Genomic DNA, 17,246 nt, shown 5'->3' on the forward strand with positions numbered 1-17,246 from the left:
TACAAAAACCAACTCTTAGTCATCTCATCCTCCTTCCCTAATGAACTTAGATTTTCATTTGTTTACACATTTATTTTGAAATTGAATCATTCTAAGCTTATGTTTTTTGATATTTTTAAATTATAACATTCTCCAAATTCTTTTATATTTAGTCTTTTTGCTGCACTTTATATATGATTCCAATTCTCTCTGAATTTCTATGGTATGCAGGCCTGCAAAATATTAAAGTCATAAACTTTTTGAGGTAGTCTGAATATCCAATATAATGTTGGAGAGTTTTTGGATCAATTGCCAGCCCATAATTTCAGTCCTTTAGACATGTGTTCTTATAGTTTACCTTGATACATCCATTGATACATCCATTAATACTTTTATTCCATACTATATTTCTCCTCTTAAGTAAAGAAACTTCCTATATGCTATCAGTTTTTTCCAATACTTCTCCTCCTGAACTCTCTACATAAAAAATATTTAAAATCAATGTCAATGCATTTGCCTTGTTTTAAGAGTTCATATATTCCTGTTAGGGATTCATATAGAGTATTAGTCATTGAATTTTTCTTAATGATGCCAATATATTCTAGTTCATTAATCCTGAAACCTACATAAATTAATTGTTACAGATAATTAATAGTTCCCTTTATCAAGTACAAATCATTTGTGACTTGATAAATTTATCAATGAATAAAATTAAGCACCAGTTTCTGGTGTTTTCATTCACAACACACAAGCATATAGACACTTGAAATCTTTTAAATAGGACTATCCAGAAGCAAACTGAAGCAAATGAAATGTGAACACGACTAAGTGCTGTGGAATTTGGAGGTCCAGAAATTTCAGGGTCTGTAGACCTGGGATGAGTCTGCAGGAGCCTTAGTGAGGCCATGAAGTTAGGTCATAAGCAGTCTGCATGGCGAGCACTGTCAAGTGGTGCGACTGCAAGAGCTTGGGTAGTGGGGAACATGGCCGGCCCCCATCCTCAAGGGAGCTCCAGATTTTAACCACGGGAAACCAGTGTGCCTATGAATTTCAGTTGCTTCAATTGCATTTTCTCAGAGGTTTAGGTCATGAGTTTGAAGAGCAAGACTGATGGGTGAGTCAACATGGCAGAAGTGTCACAGTATGCTTATATTTAAAACGGCACTGTGTTGTTTTTAGACTTTTAAAATTAACAGAGTAAAAATGAAAAAGAAGACCATAAAATGGGCACTTTGTAGAAATCATCTGTTTTTCTTTTCTTTCAATTTACGTTGTCTTTTTTGGATTCTGAGGACCAGAGAAAGAGGTTAGGAAAGGACTAGAAAGAAACAAAGTGGTTTTCAATTTTTTCATTTCCCTCCAAGTCTCTGTTTCCCAACACAGAGGAAAGGAAAGGGATTGGAGGAGAGGATTTTCAGCTCAATTGTGCCTTTTTCAGTTGTGCCTTTTATCAGTCTGTGTAATGCAGCATGTGGCCACCAGATGGAGGTAAACAGCTGGGTCGGGAAAATTCCTTGCTGTGGTTTATTCTGAAAACTATGATGTACCATAGATGCCTACAATTCACTCTACCTAGAAGAAATATGGATGGGAGTACTAGTTTGGTGGCTATTGTTGAGTCCAGAGGCACAAAGTGGAAAGCAGGATGTTCACAACTTTTGCTGTCTCTTTATATGCAGGAGTTTCCCTCCTATTCTACATTTTATGATCCATCTATTGAGTGATAACAAAGGACTGGAGTGATAGCACAGCAGGTAGGGCATTTGCCTTGCATGAGGCTGACCCGGGTTAGATTCCTCCGTCCCTCTCGGAGAGCCCGGCAAGCTGCACATGGTGTATTCAATATGCCAAAAACAATAATGTCAAGTCTCACTATGGAGATGTTACTGGTGCCCACTCGAGCAAATCGATGAACAATGAGGCGACATTGCTACAGTACTACATATTGAGTTAGTCAAATAGCTGTCCTCTCTCTGTGTGTTTCAAGGGCTCTCCACTGCTTGGAATGGAGAAATGTTGGTATGAGCTCCCTACAGCTGGAGTGGAACCTGATGCTGAGAGTATTATTTAACTTGACCTTAAAGTGGTATTTTATTAAAACAATGTTTTTGAACTTATAGTTCTCCTTTCCTTCTTAGTTGCTTTAGTAGTTGTTCTTGTGTAATGTCTAAGGGTTGTAGACACACTGACCTTGGTGCTTTCACATTGAGTCGTGTTGCCTACAGGAGCCACACATCAGATTTTCGTGCTCACACACTCAGCACTGTGATCCCTGGGGCAGTATTTTTCTGCTATAAGAGTTCACATGTCTCTTAGTACTAGCATGCCCTCAGTTACAGCTGTTTGCTTTGGTATTTACATCCACCTGGATGATGTATTGCAGAAAATCCCATGTGGTGCTGAGATGTAGGCAGCAAAGCTTCCAATTTGAAACAGTAGATCTTCTAGGATCCTGTTCAGAACATGTGGTGGCACTGGGTGTCAGCCTGGAAACCTAACTCATGCCCATCAGGAATTTTAAACAGTGAGCTAGTTTACATACCCTAACTCAGGTTTAGAGCACAGGTATAAGAGAATGTGAAAATTGAAGAAAAAGGAAAGACAAAATGTGAGAAATTGAAGGTAGATTTCCAAGTCTTTAAAAGGATAAAGAGGGGATATAATTTTATGTTGGACTTCACTGGGCAGGATGCAGAGGAAGGTTCATATTAATATATCATTTATATAGAGAGATTTATGTATCACTCACCTGTACATTCACTAGTTCATTGAGCTGAAGGAAGCCCAAAATATTGAAACTCATCTGTGGTCTAATAAATGTACATGAAATTAAACAACAGAGAACAAAGCATATCATAGGATACAATACTCTCAATTTGCTTCCTATTTCATTTTCCCACATCTCTTCCCTTGACTGCAGGGATGACTCGTGAAAGGAAGTGCTGGATGTTTTCCCAGTTGATTAAAGTCTTTTCTTTCCTGATCATTTAGTTCCGAGGAGGAATGTTCTCAGCATTCTCAGGGACACACAACTGCCATGGCATTTTATGAGAAAGCCTCTTCTTTTGTGAGAAATCCCTCTTGCTTCTGCACTTTCTACTTGGAGGTACCTGAATGATTTCAAATAAGTAGCAAGAGCATACAGCCACACATCAATAGACCCTCTGCAAAGATCCCAACTTGAGCTCCTTCATCTACAACTTCACTTCTATTTGTGTCTTCAAAACTCTTGTGGCCACCCTGGTCAGTGTGTATACATTTAGGAATATGAGTTTTCTGATTATTTGAATTATAGAGTTATATGTATTGCTTCTATACTGGTGGATTTACCACTTGGAAGATTATATATTTATATTATCTTGCTATAAATTTTTATCAAATTTTATGGCATGTTTATTCTCTATTTCAAAAATATTTCTGTATTCTTACATTTAGAGTGGATACTTTGTAGATATTATTGAGTCATTTTCAATTCAAAGAAAAAGACAAAATGTAAGAAATAGTATGTAGTTTTCCAAGCCTTTCCCTATCCCTCTCCCGCCAATTTTATTTAAATATTGTGGTTAACAAAGTTAATAACGAGACAGCCAATATTTGTTGTTAGACGCAGCCAATATTCCAACACCAATCCCACCACCACTGTCACCTTTCCTCTACAATTGACTCCATTTTCCCAAACAGCCGTCAATCATGCCCCATTGCCGGTGCACAATAATTTGTTTTATGTTGCTTTTTACTACTTAATGGAGAATGGAAAAGTCAAGAAGTATTTCTGTATAAGGAAATTTGTGAAATTGTATATCACCATTTGTGTATTAAGTCTTTGTCTGAGAGTTTCCTAGCAGTTGTTATAGTTTAGCCTTCTGTGCAATTTTTGTTAGTTCAGATTGCTAGTAATGTTTGTTTGAGATTGGTTGTCTTTTACATTACATTACCGTACAGTCTGGTGTGCTACGACTGGGATTGTTAGTTATCCAAGATTTTGTAAGAAATAATGGTGAGATGTAATTTTATTTGGCATTCACAAATACAGTCTGGAGAGGTGGAATTATATTACATAGCATTTATAGAGAGAGCTTGAAGTATCATACACCTATATATTTATTGGTTCACTGACTTAAAGGAAGCCCAACAATGTTGAAACCATTTGAATAATATATAGTATAATATATAGAATTACATGTTATACTATATTCATTATATACTATTTAGTATCATGTATATCATATATACTGTATTGTTCATAGTATTGTAATCACTATATAAGGTAAAATAGAATTAAATATTGGATAATACAAATTCATAAGAAGTAACTCACTGTGTATATATACAAAGGCACAAAAACTGAGCTTGTCCTTCTCTCTTTTTCTCTTACTACTGTCATTCAAATGCCAAATTACAGTACATCATTTACTGTCTTGACTCTTGTTGGATGAGAGATGGAGAGTGGAAATTGATATTGACAAGTTCAAGAATGCAAAGGCAACATAGTGAGACACAAAGGGGAATATCATTCCTTGTGTTTTTCTGTATTGCTGTTTATTGCTTGTACTTCCTCAACTTGGAGCATCCCTATGGTGGGTAGGTGAGTGTTCCAGTGATCAAGCTGCCTGCGAAATTCAGTACTGCACATATTCCAGCACAAAGAAGTAAAGAAGTGTATCAGGGAGCAGTGAAAAGTATGTTCTTTGTAGTCCGAAAAGTAAGAGATCATCAGAGCAAGTTTTTTTCAGATATAGTTACTAACTTTTCTGAATATTATAAAATAACCTGTAATATGAATCCCAATTGAGGTAATCTGTAGTGGTGCCCCAGGTTTATTTTTTCATGGAGACATTGTCACGTCCTAGCATAGTATAAGACACAGACATTATGAACACAAGGGGTTTCAGCACATTTATTAATCTCTGTAAATCAGGTATAAAGAAATATTTTTTCCTGAGAGAAATGTCAGAAGAATTTTTTAGATGTCTCTAATATCAAGAAATTCTGAGACATCTAACGTTCAAGAGGGGTGAGCAGAGGCAGGTGCAGGAAGCAGCTTTGCATGCAGGCCCCTCCCTTCTCTGGGGCACAGCAGGGATAAGAGCTGGCAGAGAGCCAGGCCCAGGGTTGGGGTGTCAGCAGGCAGCACTCTGGGCATCTCCATCATGACCTGGGCTCTTCTCCTGCTCAGCCTCCTCAGCCAGGGCCCAGGTGAGGCTCAGAGAAGGGGCCTGGGAACATCTGGGCTCACCCTCGACTCCCTTCCTTACTTTCATCCAGAACTAGTCTGAACTCATCAGAGTGTGTTGGTTTTTTTTTTCAGGGATCTGGGCCCAGTCAGCTCTGACTCAGCCTCTCTCAGTGTCTGGGACTCCAGGACAGACAGTCACCATCTCCTGTACAGGAACCAGCAATGACATTGGGAGATATGACCGTGTCTCCTGGTACCAGCAGCAGGAGGGCACAGCCCCTAAAATGCTGATTTATAATGTCAACTATCGGCCATCTGATATCTCTGATCGCTTCTCTGGCTCCAAGTCTGGCAACACAGCGACCCTGACCATCTCTGGGCTCAGGCCTGAGGACGAGGCTGATTACTACTGTTGCTCACTCAGGAGTGGTAGCACACGCACAGTGGTTCATTCTCATAGGGAAGTGAGACAAAAACCTGCTCAGTGTTCCCTGATGCTCCTTCCCTCTATATTCAGATATTTTTCTTTTCATGATTATTTTGAACTTAACTAATTACAAAATGATAAGAATCATAACATTCTTCATGTCCTTTAGTATTTGCCCAGTTTTAACAATCTTGCAAATTTGCAGCTCCTTTCAATTTTTTCTAATTCTCTCTGAGTTTGCTTGCATATATGAGCATGCACAACAATAAATTTATATATGATGTGTGATAGCACAGTGGTTGGGCGTTTGCCTTTCACGCGGCCTACCCGAGTTCGATTCCTCCACTTGTCTCAGAGAGCCTGGCAAGCTACTCGTGCGTATTGGATATGCCAAAAACAGTAACAATAAGTCTCTCAATGAGAGATGTTACTGGTGCCCGCTCGAACAAATCGATGAGCAACGGGATGACAGTGATGATGATGTGAGATAGTCTATATACCTATAAGTTTTGAAAGTTTTTTGATAGAACTTGCACTCTATATTTTTTATTCTAAGATATTTTATTTTTCAATGTTACTAACTTTTCTGTGCTATTTACGTGTTCTAACATTATCTGATAGTTGTAGGTCCAGTGGCCTTATAATAATTTTTATAGGGCACACTAATAGATGAATAGAAGGAAAAAATATCTAGGTAGAAATTATACTAGGACATGGAGTAGAGCCACATCCTGTACAAGCATAGTAAATATAAATACATTAAATCCAATAACACTGTTATTCATTTTAGTTCCTATCGACATCTCTGTTATGTATGGTTTACAGTTTCAAAATATGAGCAATAACTAGTAACTAGAAATCAAAACATATTATGTTTTGAAATGGTGGACACTGTCATATACCTCTGAAGGTTTACTATTTTCTTTTATACTAAATCTTGTTTTAATTTTTGACAGAGCAGGTAGTTCAATTACTCAAAACCCGAATTCTTCTTTCCTTGATGCAAATGTAAGATTCTGTTTCCATTCAACTTTCTTTGGTCTCATTTGCAGTGTTCTAGGCAAATTCCAACACTTTGACAGGGGTTATCTTTTTTTGAATAATGTTCACTAAGGTTATATACAGTGACTGGCCCAATAACACCTCCTTTATCATTACAGAAAGGATAATATACACCTTGTAATCTTTTTATTTGGCATCTTATACTCATTTTCAAAAGGATTCAAACTTTAGTGCAGAAAAGCAGCAACAGTAATTGAGTACATCCATGATACGTTCCTCTCATAAACTGTATAAAGCTTAAAATAAACTATTCACTGGAATTTGTTTCACAAATAATATCTTTTTTCCCCCACTACTCACACAATACCTTACAGTTTAATTTTCTTTCTTATAAGGAACGATATCATCAGCTATAAATACTTGCTTCAGGTAGCAAGCGGCACCCTGGAATCACTCCGGCTAGGTGGGCTCTACTTTGGGCTCTATCAAGGATATTATAAAACATTTGTATTTCTTTTTTTTATTAAAGACCATCAAAACTTTTTTTTAATGAATCATCATGAGGCACAGTTACAGACTTACAAACTTTTGTGCTTACATTTCAGTTATATAATGATCGAGTACCCATCCCTCCACCAGTGCCCATTCTCACCACCAATGTTCCCAGTATCCCTTCTCCCTGCCCCTGCACCCCCACCTCTGTGGCAGGCGCATTCCCTTTCACTCTCTCTCTCCTTTTGGGTTTTGTGGTTTGCAATCCAATGTTAAGTGGCTATCATGTTCGGTCTATAGTCAACTTTCAGCACGCATACCCCATCCAAGCATCCTTTACTTGGTGGTTCCTTCTATATCTGAGCTGCCTTTTCCCCCAGCATGAGAAACCAGCTTCCAAGCCGTGGAGCAATCCTCCAGGTCTTTATCTCTACTATTCTTGGGTGTTAGTCTCCCATTCTGTCACTTTATATTCCACAAATGGCACTCCACAATTTCAGTCACTTTAGATATTTAACTCAGAGGGACTCATTCGCCCCAACAGAGCCCTAGCAGCCCAAACCTTCCAGATTTCAATATCCATCATATTCCGGGCTAATCTCCACAGGCTGGAATGAGCCACATCCGTGAGTGAATTTTTTGCAACACTCAGGTATGTGGGTTTTGTGACCAAATGTCCAGTCTCTATTGAACTCCAGGATGGGTACCCCTCCATCTCCCTGTACTTCCAGGAGCCTGGAAGTAATACCTACAAGCTGCCTCTGTTACCATGTAAGCTCATTAACTGATATGATCCAGAGACTCACAAATAAATCTCAAAAGAGAGCAACAATCTGCAGAGATGCTTCTGTCCCGAAAGTCATCATCCAGTTAAAAATTTAAGTCCAGCTGTATCAATGTATTTAAATTTTAGAAATTCTGGAATCCAAAGACACAAATCTCATTCTTTACACCACTGACATACCAGGAGTAGCACACCACATTGGGGTGTAAAGCAGAAGGCAACTTGATTTTATACATATATATACATATATATATGTTCGCAACATATCTCAACCTGTAACTGCATGGTAGTAAATCTCTTATAAAAAGACTTAAAGGCACCAGGTTGAGATACAACATTCTTCACACAGTTTCTTCTAGATAAAAAAATTTTGATCAATTTTATTGGATTTTTCATAATAAGCAATACAAAATAAATCATTTAGGGCCTTCTTCTGGAGCAGGTGTGGGTGGTAGATGGGAATATTCAAAATTGGTCATGGAGGGCCGGAGCAATAGCACAGCAGGTAGGGCGTTTGCCTTGCACGTGGCCAACCCGGGGTTCAATCCCCGGCATCCCATATGGTCCCCCAAGCACTGCCAGGAGTAATTCCTGAGTGCAAAGCCAGGAGTAACCTTAAGCATCGCTGGGTGTGACCCAAAAAGCAAAAAAAAAAAAAAATTGGTCATGGAAAGGTGTAAACTGGTGATGGAATTGATGTTGGAATATTGAATGTAATAAATTATTGTCAACAATAAAAATAAAATTAAAACGATATGTAACTCACCATTTCTAATACTCTCTTATTGATACACCCATTAACATTATTATTCCATAGTATATTTATCATCTTAAAGAGTCTCCTTATGTATTATCAGTTCCTCCCAATACCATTAATACTCACCATCTCACCATAAAATGTTTAAATTCTGTGTCAATTCATTTGCTTAATCTTTTCATTTGATATGAATAGTTTCATAAATTGTGTGAAATTGTTCTTAGTTATCACAGTATTTTCGACCATTCATTAAAACTTACATTAACCTTTTTGTTGGGCTGGAGTGATAGCACAGTGGTAGGGCATTTGACTTGCCCGTGGCCGACCCGGGTTCGATTCCTCTGTCCCTCTCGGAGAGCCTGGCAAGCTACCAAGAATATCTCACCCACACGGCAGAGCCTGGCAAAATACCCGTGGCGTATTCAATATGCCAAAAATTGTAATAATATTACGAGTAACAGACATTACTGATGCCTGCTTAAGCAATGAGCAACGGGAGGACAGTGATACAGTGAACCTTCTTGTTATGGACAAGTGATAATGCTTTTTAAGAGTATAGCTCATTGGGGCCGGAGCAATAGCACAGCGGGTAGGGCATTTGCCTTGCACGCGGCTGACACGGGTTCGATCCCCGGCATCCCAGATGGTCCCCCAAGCACTACCAGGAGCAATTCCTGAGTGCAAAGCCAGGAGTAACCCCTGTGCATTGCTGGGTGTGACCCAAAAAGCAAAAAAAAAAAAAGAGTATAGCTCATTTTGCTAATTCATTTATAACTTGATGAATTAGTAAATGAATGACCTTGGTATAAATTTCTGCCACTTCCAATCATAATCCAGAAACAAATTGACATTTTAAAATCTTGAGCAAGATTATCCTAAGTTCACAGTTTCACCCATGACAAATCTAAAAATATAAAATGCACATTCATTTAACTATCTGTTTTTATGTTTTGCTGGCAAGGAAGAGTCATGGAGATTTATTACAAATAAAGCCAAGCAGATTAGCACCTTCAAATTCTATTCATCAGGGTCAATAACAAAGAAGGAGATCAACAGTGACTGTCCACGTGGTGTGGACAGATGACCTGACAGCAACAACCCATGGGACAGAATGGCCATTTATTGAGTACAATGTTTCCTTCTGACACAGTTGAGTCTCCTTTTAGCAGGTACATTAAGGAGCACTAGCAGGTACATTATGAGCAAAGGCTGGAATATTTACAGAGTTGTGTAAGACACACCTGAAGACCACTACGTCTTCTGCTTTTTTTTTATTTTAAATTTTTTTCATTAGTAATCGTGGGGTACAGTTATAGACTTACAAACTTTCATGCTAACGTTTCAGTTATAAAGTGATCGAGTACCCATCCCTCCACCAGTGCCCATTCTCCACCACACTTGGTCTTCTTGACAGGAGAGTTGATCCCTGACAGATGATTTCTGTGGGAATCATGGACTCAGGTTGGAGTGGGAATTCCTCGTTGCAGGGAAGGAAAATCAGTCCTAGGCCTTACCCAGGGTTTCCAGGTACTTTGTCCTGTCTTGCCAAAAAGAATTTCAGGAGCACACAAGCAGTGAAGTAAAAACAGATTTTATTTGGATAATTTAGGAAGGGAAGGAGGGAGAGAAATTGGGAGAGATAGGAACACAGACAAGAGAGAAGGCAGGCTTCTCCAAAGGCAGAGAGCCCAGTCCACATCTCAAGAGTGGAGATGTGAGCCACACATGTGCTCTGGCACTACAAGTGCTCAGTCGCATGGGCACAAGCGGCATATAGGCATGGACATCAGATGTGTGTATTTCCTTTTTCAAGGTGGCTTTTATAGAGTTTCTCCAGTCTGTCCCCAAGTGGGATTTCTACGTAGAGTTGGGAGTAGTTGGTGTTCTTCTTTGAAATTCCTTTCTTGGCCTTTGTTTCTGCTGGATCTTCTCTATGAGCGGGGTCCAGCCCTCTCTGCGTCTGTTACTGAGGCCCAGGAAGGTTTTATCAGTCCTTGGTTCCTGTGTTTCCTGTGTTTTCTTGGCTCTGTTGGTTTTATTACTTCCTAGGAATTCCTTTGCCATAGGGGCCCTTTCCTGTCTGACATACTGCATCAGAAATGAATGCATTAATTCCTCAATGAAGATGAGGAATTAAGGTGTGTCTCTTTAAAGACAAAAAAACATGACTTTGTTAGTGCTAAGCCAGGATATCAGGAAGAACCTCTGGTTGCTGCCCTACAAGCAGAAAGCAGAACCGAGGCCTCACTAAGAGGTAAGTGGGCAAGCTAGAACTTGTGAGTCCAGATGATCTGGAAAAGTACGGCGTGCTCTCAAACGCTCGCCTGGTCATACATGATCTTGGCAGTACATAGCAGCGGTTTCCCCTTCTATTCCATACCCTTAATCTGGTTTGAACTTTAAGTATCCGTAGGTGCTTTCTCTTTGTTTTTTGTGTAACCAAACACAAGAATATGGGGACATAATCTCTAGAGCCAATGTGTCCAGCTCTGTATCTTTCTCTGACGTTTTAATCATGACAACACAGGTTTCACAAGACAATGTACACCCTGATGTTCTTGAAATGAATGCTTATCTTATAACTATTTTTACTCTCATTAGTGATTCTTTCCTTGTAATGATGAAGTCATTAGGATGTATCTGATAAAAAATAGAATGAAAGGAGTCCTCTGGTCTTCACTCTTTTTCATGAGCCACATCGATGCCTTGGCCCTCTGAGCTTCTCCATTCCTCGCCCCTGTCTTGTCTCTGTGCCTTCGACCAACTGATATATCACATCATGCAACAGGACTTTTTCACTGGTGTTGTTTTGACAGAGACTACTCATGCTTGCCTCAGCTTCCCAAGTACTATTTTGTTGTTGTTAACTAGGGCTCACTGTGGGTTGTCCCTTAGATTATGTTGCTTGCACATTCAGACTGACACTGACGCTTTCATTTTCCCGTTAAATGTGAGGTGGTGAACAATTTTTCACATGCTGCTAACCATCTATGTATGTCGTTTAGGAAATGTCTCTTCCCCTTATCATCATTTTGGCAGCTGTTGTCCCCACCATTGAGTTTTTCTCTTGTTGAGTTTTGTGAGTTCCTTGTTTATCTTGAATTTTAGTACTTTGTCAAATGTAAAAAATTGTTAGAACTTTCACTTTCGTACAGCAGTGTTTTATATTTTTAATTAAGCTACAATTTCTTGGCAATGCAGAAGCAGAAAATTAATTTTGATGTTTAATTTGATGTAGACCATTTATTTATTTTTGGAGGGTAGGGATTGGGTCACACCAGCTCAAGACTAACTGCTAATCTGTGCTCAGGGATCACACCTGGCAGGACTCTGGGAACCAACCATATGGAATATGGGATCTGTACATGTGCCCTGTACTGCACTATCTCTCTGCACTCAATTTTTGGTTTTTTGAAATTTATTTTTAAATACTACAATATGACTAGAAACACATTATGTTCTTAAGTGTTTTAAGGGGCTGAAATGACAGTATAGTCCAAGGCAAGGGTTTGCCTTGCACACAGTTGACCTGAGTTTGAGTCCTGGCGTCTGTTTGGTCCCTTGAGCATGGACAGAAGTAAATTGCAGAGCCACAGTAACCTCTGAGCAAAATTGATAAGTTAACAAAGTCTGATTAGGAAATAAAGATGATTGACTGGTTGGGGGAGCAGAGCACAAAGAAAGAGGTTACAGATTATCACAGAGGAATGGGAGTGCCTGGGGAGCACTGTGATGAGTAAAACCCAATAAACCTAAGTTCCTTGTGGCCAGGCAGAAAGCACAAACCAATGTTATCTTACATTTATTAATTGAAATTCCTCCTTTGTTGATTTTATTTCTTTTTGTATGTTTCCTCACCCCTCACCCCACCAGTACATCAAGATCACTAACTGCAAAGAAATGTACTGGGGCAAGCAGAAGGATGTTCATCAGCTGAGAATGAGCTTCAGGTGGACTAGTGGACCCAAGGGTCTGTATTGAGCTTGAACTGAAGGGAGGTGGCAGAGGAAATAGCAGGGAATTTTCCATTTCCCACTTAGATGCCTCGCTGGAGTTGGGCTGTGACATGTGTCCTCTGAAAGACAGTTAAGGCTCATACTTGGGGAAATACCTTGATGTGGTTCCCTGACAGGCATGAAGTCCCATGAGTTGCTCTTCTATGAGCTTTGCTTAAGGACTGAGATTCAGTCCCCCATGAGTTATACCTCAAAAAGTTATATTTTATATAAAATCATTAAATAATTTCTACCGCAATCCCTAGTTCAGGCACCATACAGATATAACACAGAAAACCCAGACTGTTGAGGAGACCTAGAGAGGTCTGAAGGAAAATGAGAAAACCCCAGATTTGCCTGAAGGCTATGGAAACAGAACAGTATGATCATGCCCACCTGCCTCCTCTGTCATCATCACCATTTCACACAGAACACAGAATGGAGGTCTTAGACTCCTAAGCCAGGAATTCTGGGCCATGTTCCTTCAACAGGAAGATGGGTGTCACATCATGGTACAATTTGTGACAACCCCTGCAGGTGCGTTTTAATCTCTCAAGTAAGAGCTGCAGTTTAGAGCTGCGGTATCACAGGGTCAGGTTTGAGCAGGTGGGTGTGAACAGATGTTAAGTGAGGAAGGATATTTGCATGGAGGCCCTCCCCCCGCAGAGGCAGACAGAGGATAAGAGTAGGTAGATGAGTGAGTTCCAGTGTTGAGAGTCAGGGAACAGTGTTCTTGGGGGCATTTCTACTATGGCTTGGGCTGTGTTTCTCCTCACTCTCCTCACCCAGGCCACAGGTGAGATCTCTGGGGCTGGGCGTGAGGGGGATTCTAGTTTGATTCTATGTTCTCTCCTCACCTGTGAAACATCTCAAACTCAGCAGAGTGTGGTTCTTACTTCCCCCTCCTATTTTTCAGGTTCTTGGGAAACTCAATATGCCCTGACTCAGCCTTCCTCTTTGTCTGAGGCTCTTGGATAAACGGTCACCATCTCCTGTGACGGAAGCAAAAGTGACATTGGCTTTTACTTATATAGTGTCTCCTGGTACCAACAGCAGCCAGGAACACCTCCCAAACTCTTGGTTTATGGTACAAGTTCTCGGCCTTCAGACATCCCTGATCGCTTCTCTGGCTCCAGGTCGGGCAACACAGCGACACTGACTATCTCTGGACTCAAGCCTGAGGACGAGACTGATTATTACTGTTGCTCACGCAGAAGTGATAACACTTTCCACCGTGGCTGTTTTTCATAAGAAAGTGAGACAAATACCTGTTCTCAACCTCCTTAGACTGCCACACTGCTGAATCTAAGTTTTGTGGCTTTAGTCTTACTTAAAAAATTTAGTGAATGCAACGTTTAAATAACAAAGAAATCTTCATGATTTTTATTTACCATACATCCATTTTCCATAGCAGAGAGTCTCTTCCTTGCATGCCTGGCTGTCTTCCCTGGGGCCCCTGGGAGGAGATGGGCTCCAGATTCCCTCCCCACCTGAGGAGAGCTCCTGGTGGACAAATACCACCGGAACCTAGCTACAGCCATGCTCAAGGGCCCTCTCCACACTTTCGGACAGGCCTCATGCATGAAGGTACGGCAGAGGAACCCAGGTGTGTGTAATCCCATCAATGGCCAACATCCAGAGACTTGAAAGCGAGCTCCCAAAAGTGATATCCTGTAGCCTACTTCTCTCTCTGGGAGAAACTGGCAAGCTTCTGAGAGTTTCCTGCCTACATGGGACAACCTTGCAAGCTTCCCATGGTGTATTCATATGCTAAATCCAGTAACAAGCTGGATCTCATTCCCCTGACCCTGAAAGTGCCCCCAGTGCAACATCCTTGGGAGGGCCCAGTCGAAAGAGACTTCTAAGATCTCAGGGAAAGGACGAATGGAAAGGCTACTGAGCCCGATCAAGAAATCAGTGATTAATGGGATTTCATGATCGTGATTGTGATAGTGTCATTTTTCCATGTGTATCACTTACTGGGGGCCGGAACGATAGCCTAGTGGCTAGGGCGTTTGCCTTGCAAGCGGCGGACCTGAGTTCCATTCCTCTGCCGTTCTTGGAGAGCCCAGCAAGCTATGGAGACTATTCTGCCTGTACAGAGGAGCCTGGCAAGCTACCCGTGGCATATTTGATATGTCAAAAACAGTAACAAGGGGCTGGAATGATAGCACAGTAAGTAGGGCATTTGCCTTGCACGCAGCCCACCCATGTTCAATTCCCTGCATCCCATATGGTCCCCAGAGCACCGCCAGGAGTAATTCCTGAGTGCATGAGCCAGGAGTAACCCCTGTGCATCGCCAGGTGTGACCCAAAAAGCAAAAAAACAAAACTAAACTAAACAAAACAGTAACAAGAAGTCTCACAATTGAGACATTGCTGATGCCCACTCAAGCAAATCAATGAACAACATGATGACAGTGATGATTTAATATTTTATATCTAAAATACTGTATATGCCTTCTAGTTTTATTATATTCACATCTGTGCATCTGCGGCACTATTATGCTTTAACACTTTTATGTCATGTCCGTAAAAGAAATTCCTATTTCATTACCAGTACCTCTCAATTCCCTCCTACCTTAAACTCACATAAACAAAATTATATATTATTTGTATTTATATTCGCTTATTTCATCATTTCACATTAATGAAATCATTAACACATAGACCATGTGTTTGGTTTCTTCTGCTTCCTTTTCAAGATTTTTCCTTATAGCTCTTGAGATGGCTCAATATTTCTATGAAAAAATTCCAATATATGGATATGTGTATAATAATATATCCAATGTTGGAGTATTCCTATATTAATTTAGTTTCCTTTGTAACTGAATTTTTCTGGTTGTTCAGAAACTGAGCAGTCTTGGAAGCTAACCTAGATATATCCATGTTTTGTAATGAAAAAAACTGTCATTTGTAAATTGCTTGTTTATTTTTGTTTTGGGGCCACAGCCAGTGATGCTCAGAAATTATTCTTTGCTCTACACTCAAGAATTTTCCTTAGTAGCAATTGGGGAAGCATATGGGATAGCAGGGAATCAACCCAGGTTGGCCATGTGCAAGGCAAATATTCTACACGCTGTATCATATCTCCGACCCCAGCATACTCACTTTAGAACTTCTGAATTTCTTCTTCATCATAGTTGGATGTTGGTGCATAGGCTATGAAGATAGAAACTTCTGGAAATATGCCACATCTATGCAAGCGTAATGGTCCGATTCTGTTTGTTTTGCATTCGAATGAATCAATGCTCATGGCCAAGTTCGTGGACACCAACACTACTGACACCTCTGTTGTCACATGTTCCGAGGAACAGTTCTTCTCCAGTGTTGAAAGGGGCATGATGTGATCGAAGCCTTCTCATCTCACTCACACCAAAGATGTCGTACATGATCTTCTGTGCTTGCACCATCAGGTCCTCGATGGATGCTTCTGAAGCCATCATGCATGCACTGAAAGTACAGACAGTCATTTTAGTCCTTCTTTAATTTGGCAGCCTAGTTTGGCCCTGAGATTTTGGTCTCTCCTTGCTCGTTCTTTGTAGGATAACATAGCCTCAGGTAGTTTAGGTTTATTGGGTTACTCCCGTTATAGTGCTCCTATTCCTCTTTGTTTATTTGTAGCTTCTTACTTAGTGTTCTGTTGACTTGTAAATAATGTTCTTCTCTTCTCCTTGAGTCCTTTGCATAGTTTATTCAGAGCAAGTCCTTTTTGTATGGACACAGGAAGACTTAACAAATGTTATGCTTTTGTAACCTGGAAGTCATTTGACTCTACATGATATTTTCCTCCAGGGCATCTGTTCTCTAGACCTAAGCCTCAGCTGCCCTTTTTTCCTAGTACCCCCCAAAACAGGGTCCCGACGTGGGACGAGAAGGACCCAGGGCAAGTGGTGAGTTATGTGCTACCCTGGCATCGAGATGGGCCTGGCCAAAGTGCCTAATGCCTAACTATAAGTTAAGAGCTTGGTCATGGACAAATGCTGTCATGATCCAAACAGTGATAACTAGATTTGGACCCTGCTAGGGTGAGGAATGATTAATCTGGCCTGAGTGCTGTGGACTGAGCCTGTGGCAAGATGTTGCCAGGAGAGCTGCCTTGCAAACCTCAATGTATCTCTTGCTATGTCCATACAAAAACAACTAGTATTAAGATGTTAAGTGTTTGGACTAAGGAAAAGGAAAAAAACCTTAAGAGTCAGGAAGGGCTTTCTTATGTTGATTTTGCTACTTGGTTGGGTGTAGCCTAGAGGGCAAGGTGGGAGAGACAAGGAGGAGAAGAGAGGAGAAGAGGCACGGCAGTGAATCCAGAGAGAGGATGGAGCTGGGAGTGCGGGAGATGAGAAAGATGGAAGATTGAATAACCGGTAACTAATCAGCAACCAGCTTGGTCCTCCTTCTTCCTTCGCCTGTCCTTGGCCAACGGCTATCCCGATCCAGCCCATACACAGCGGTTCCAGAGCACCGAACGAGGGCGGTGAGACACAGCCGCCCAGAGAGCCCACGAGTGCATGCGCCCCTCGGCGTTCCTTAGTTTTTTACAGTTCTTCTCAATGTTGCCATATTGGGGGCTCTTTTAGGGTCAGCGGAATAAGGCTCATTATTGTTGCTGGTTTGGGCATATCAAATATGCC

At 40.7% G+C, this 17,246-nt stretch overlaps 1 gene segment (V, D, J or C); it reads left to right on the plus strand.

Moving 5' to 3' along the window:
- Positions 1 to 5,129: 5,129 nt before the first annotated feature.
- On the plus strand, positions 5,130 to 13,555 carry LOC129407078 (immunoglobulin lambda variable 2-18-like). The segment is given in 3 exon segments: positions 5,130 to 5,175; positions 5,288 to 5,619; positions 13,529 to 13,555. Coding segments are annotated over 3 exon segments (405 nt in total).
- Positions 13,556 to 17,246: the final 3,691 nt, after the last annotated feature.

This window comes from Sorex araneus, chromosome 9 (genome assembly GCF_027595985.1).
Source record: "Sorex araneus isolate mSorAra2 chromosome 9, mSorAra2.pri, whole genome shotgun sequence".
Lineage (NCBI taxonomy): Eukaryota > Metazoa > Chordata > Mammalia > Eulipotyphla > Soricidae > Sorex > Sorex araneus.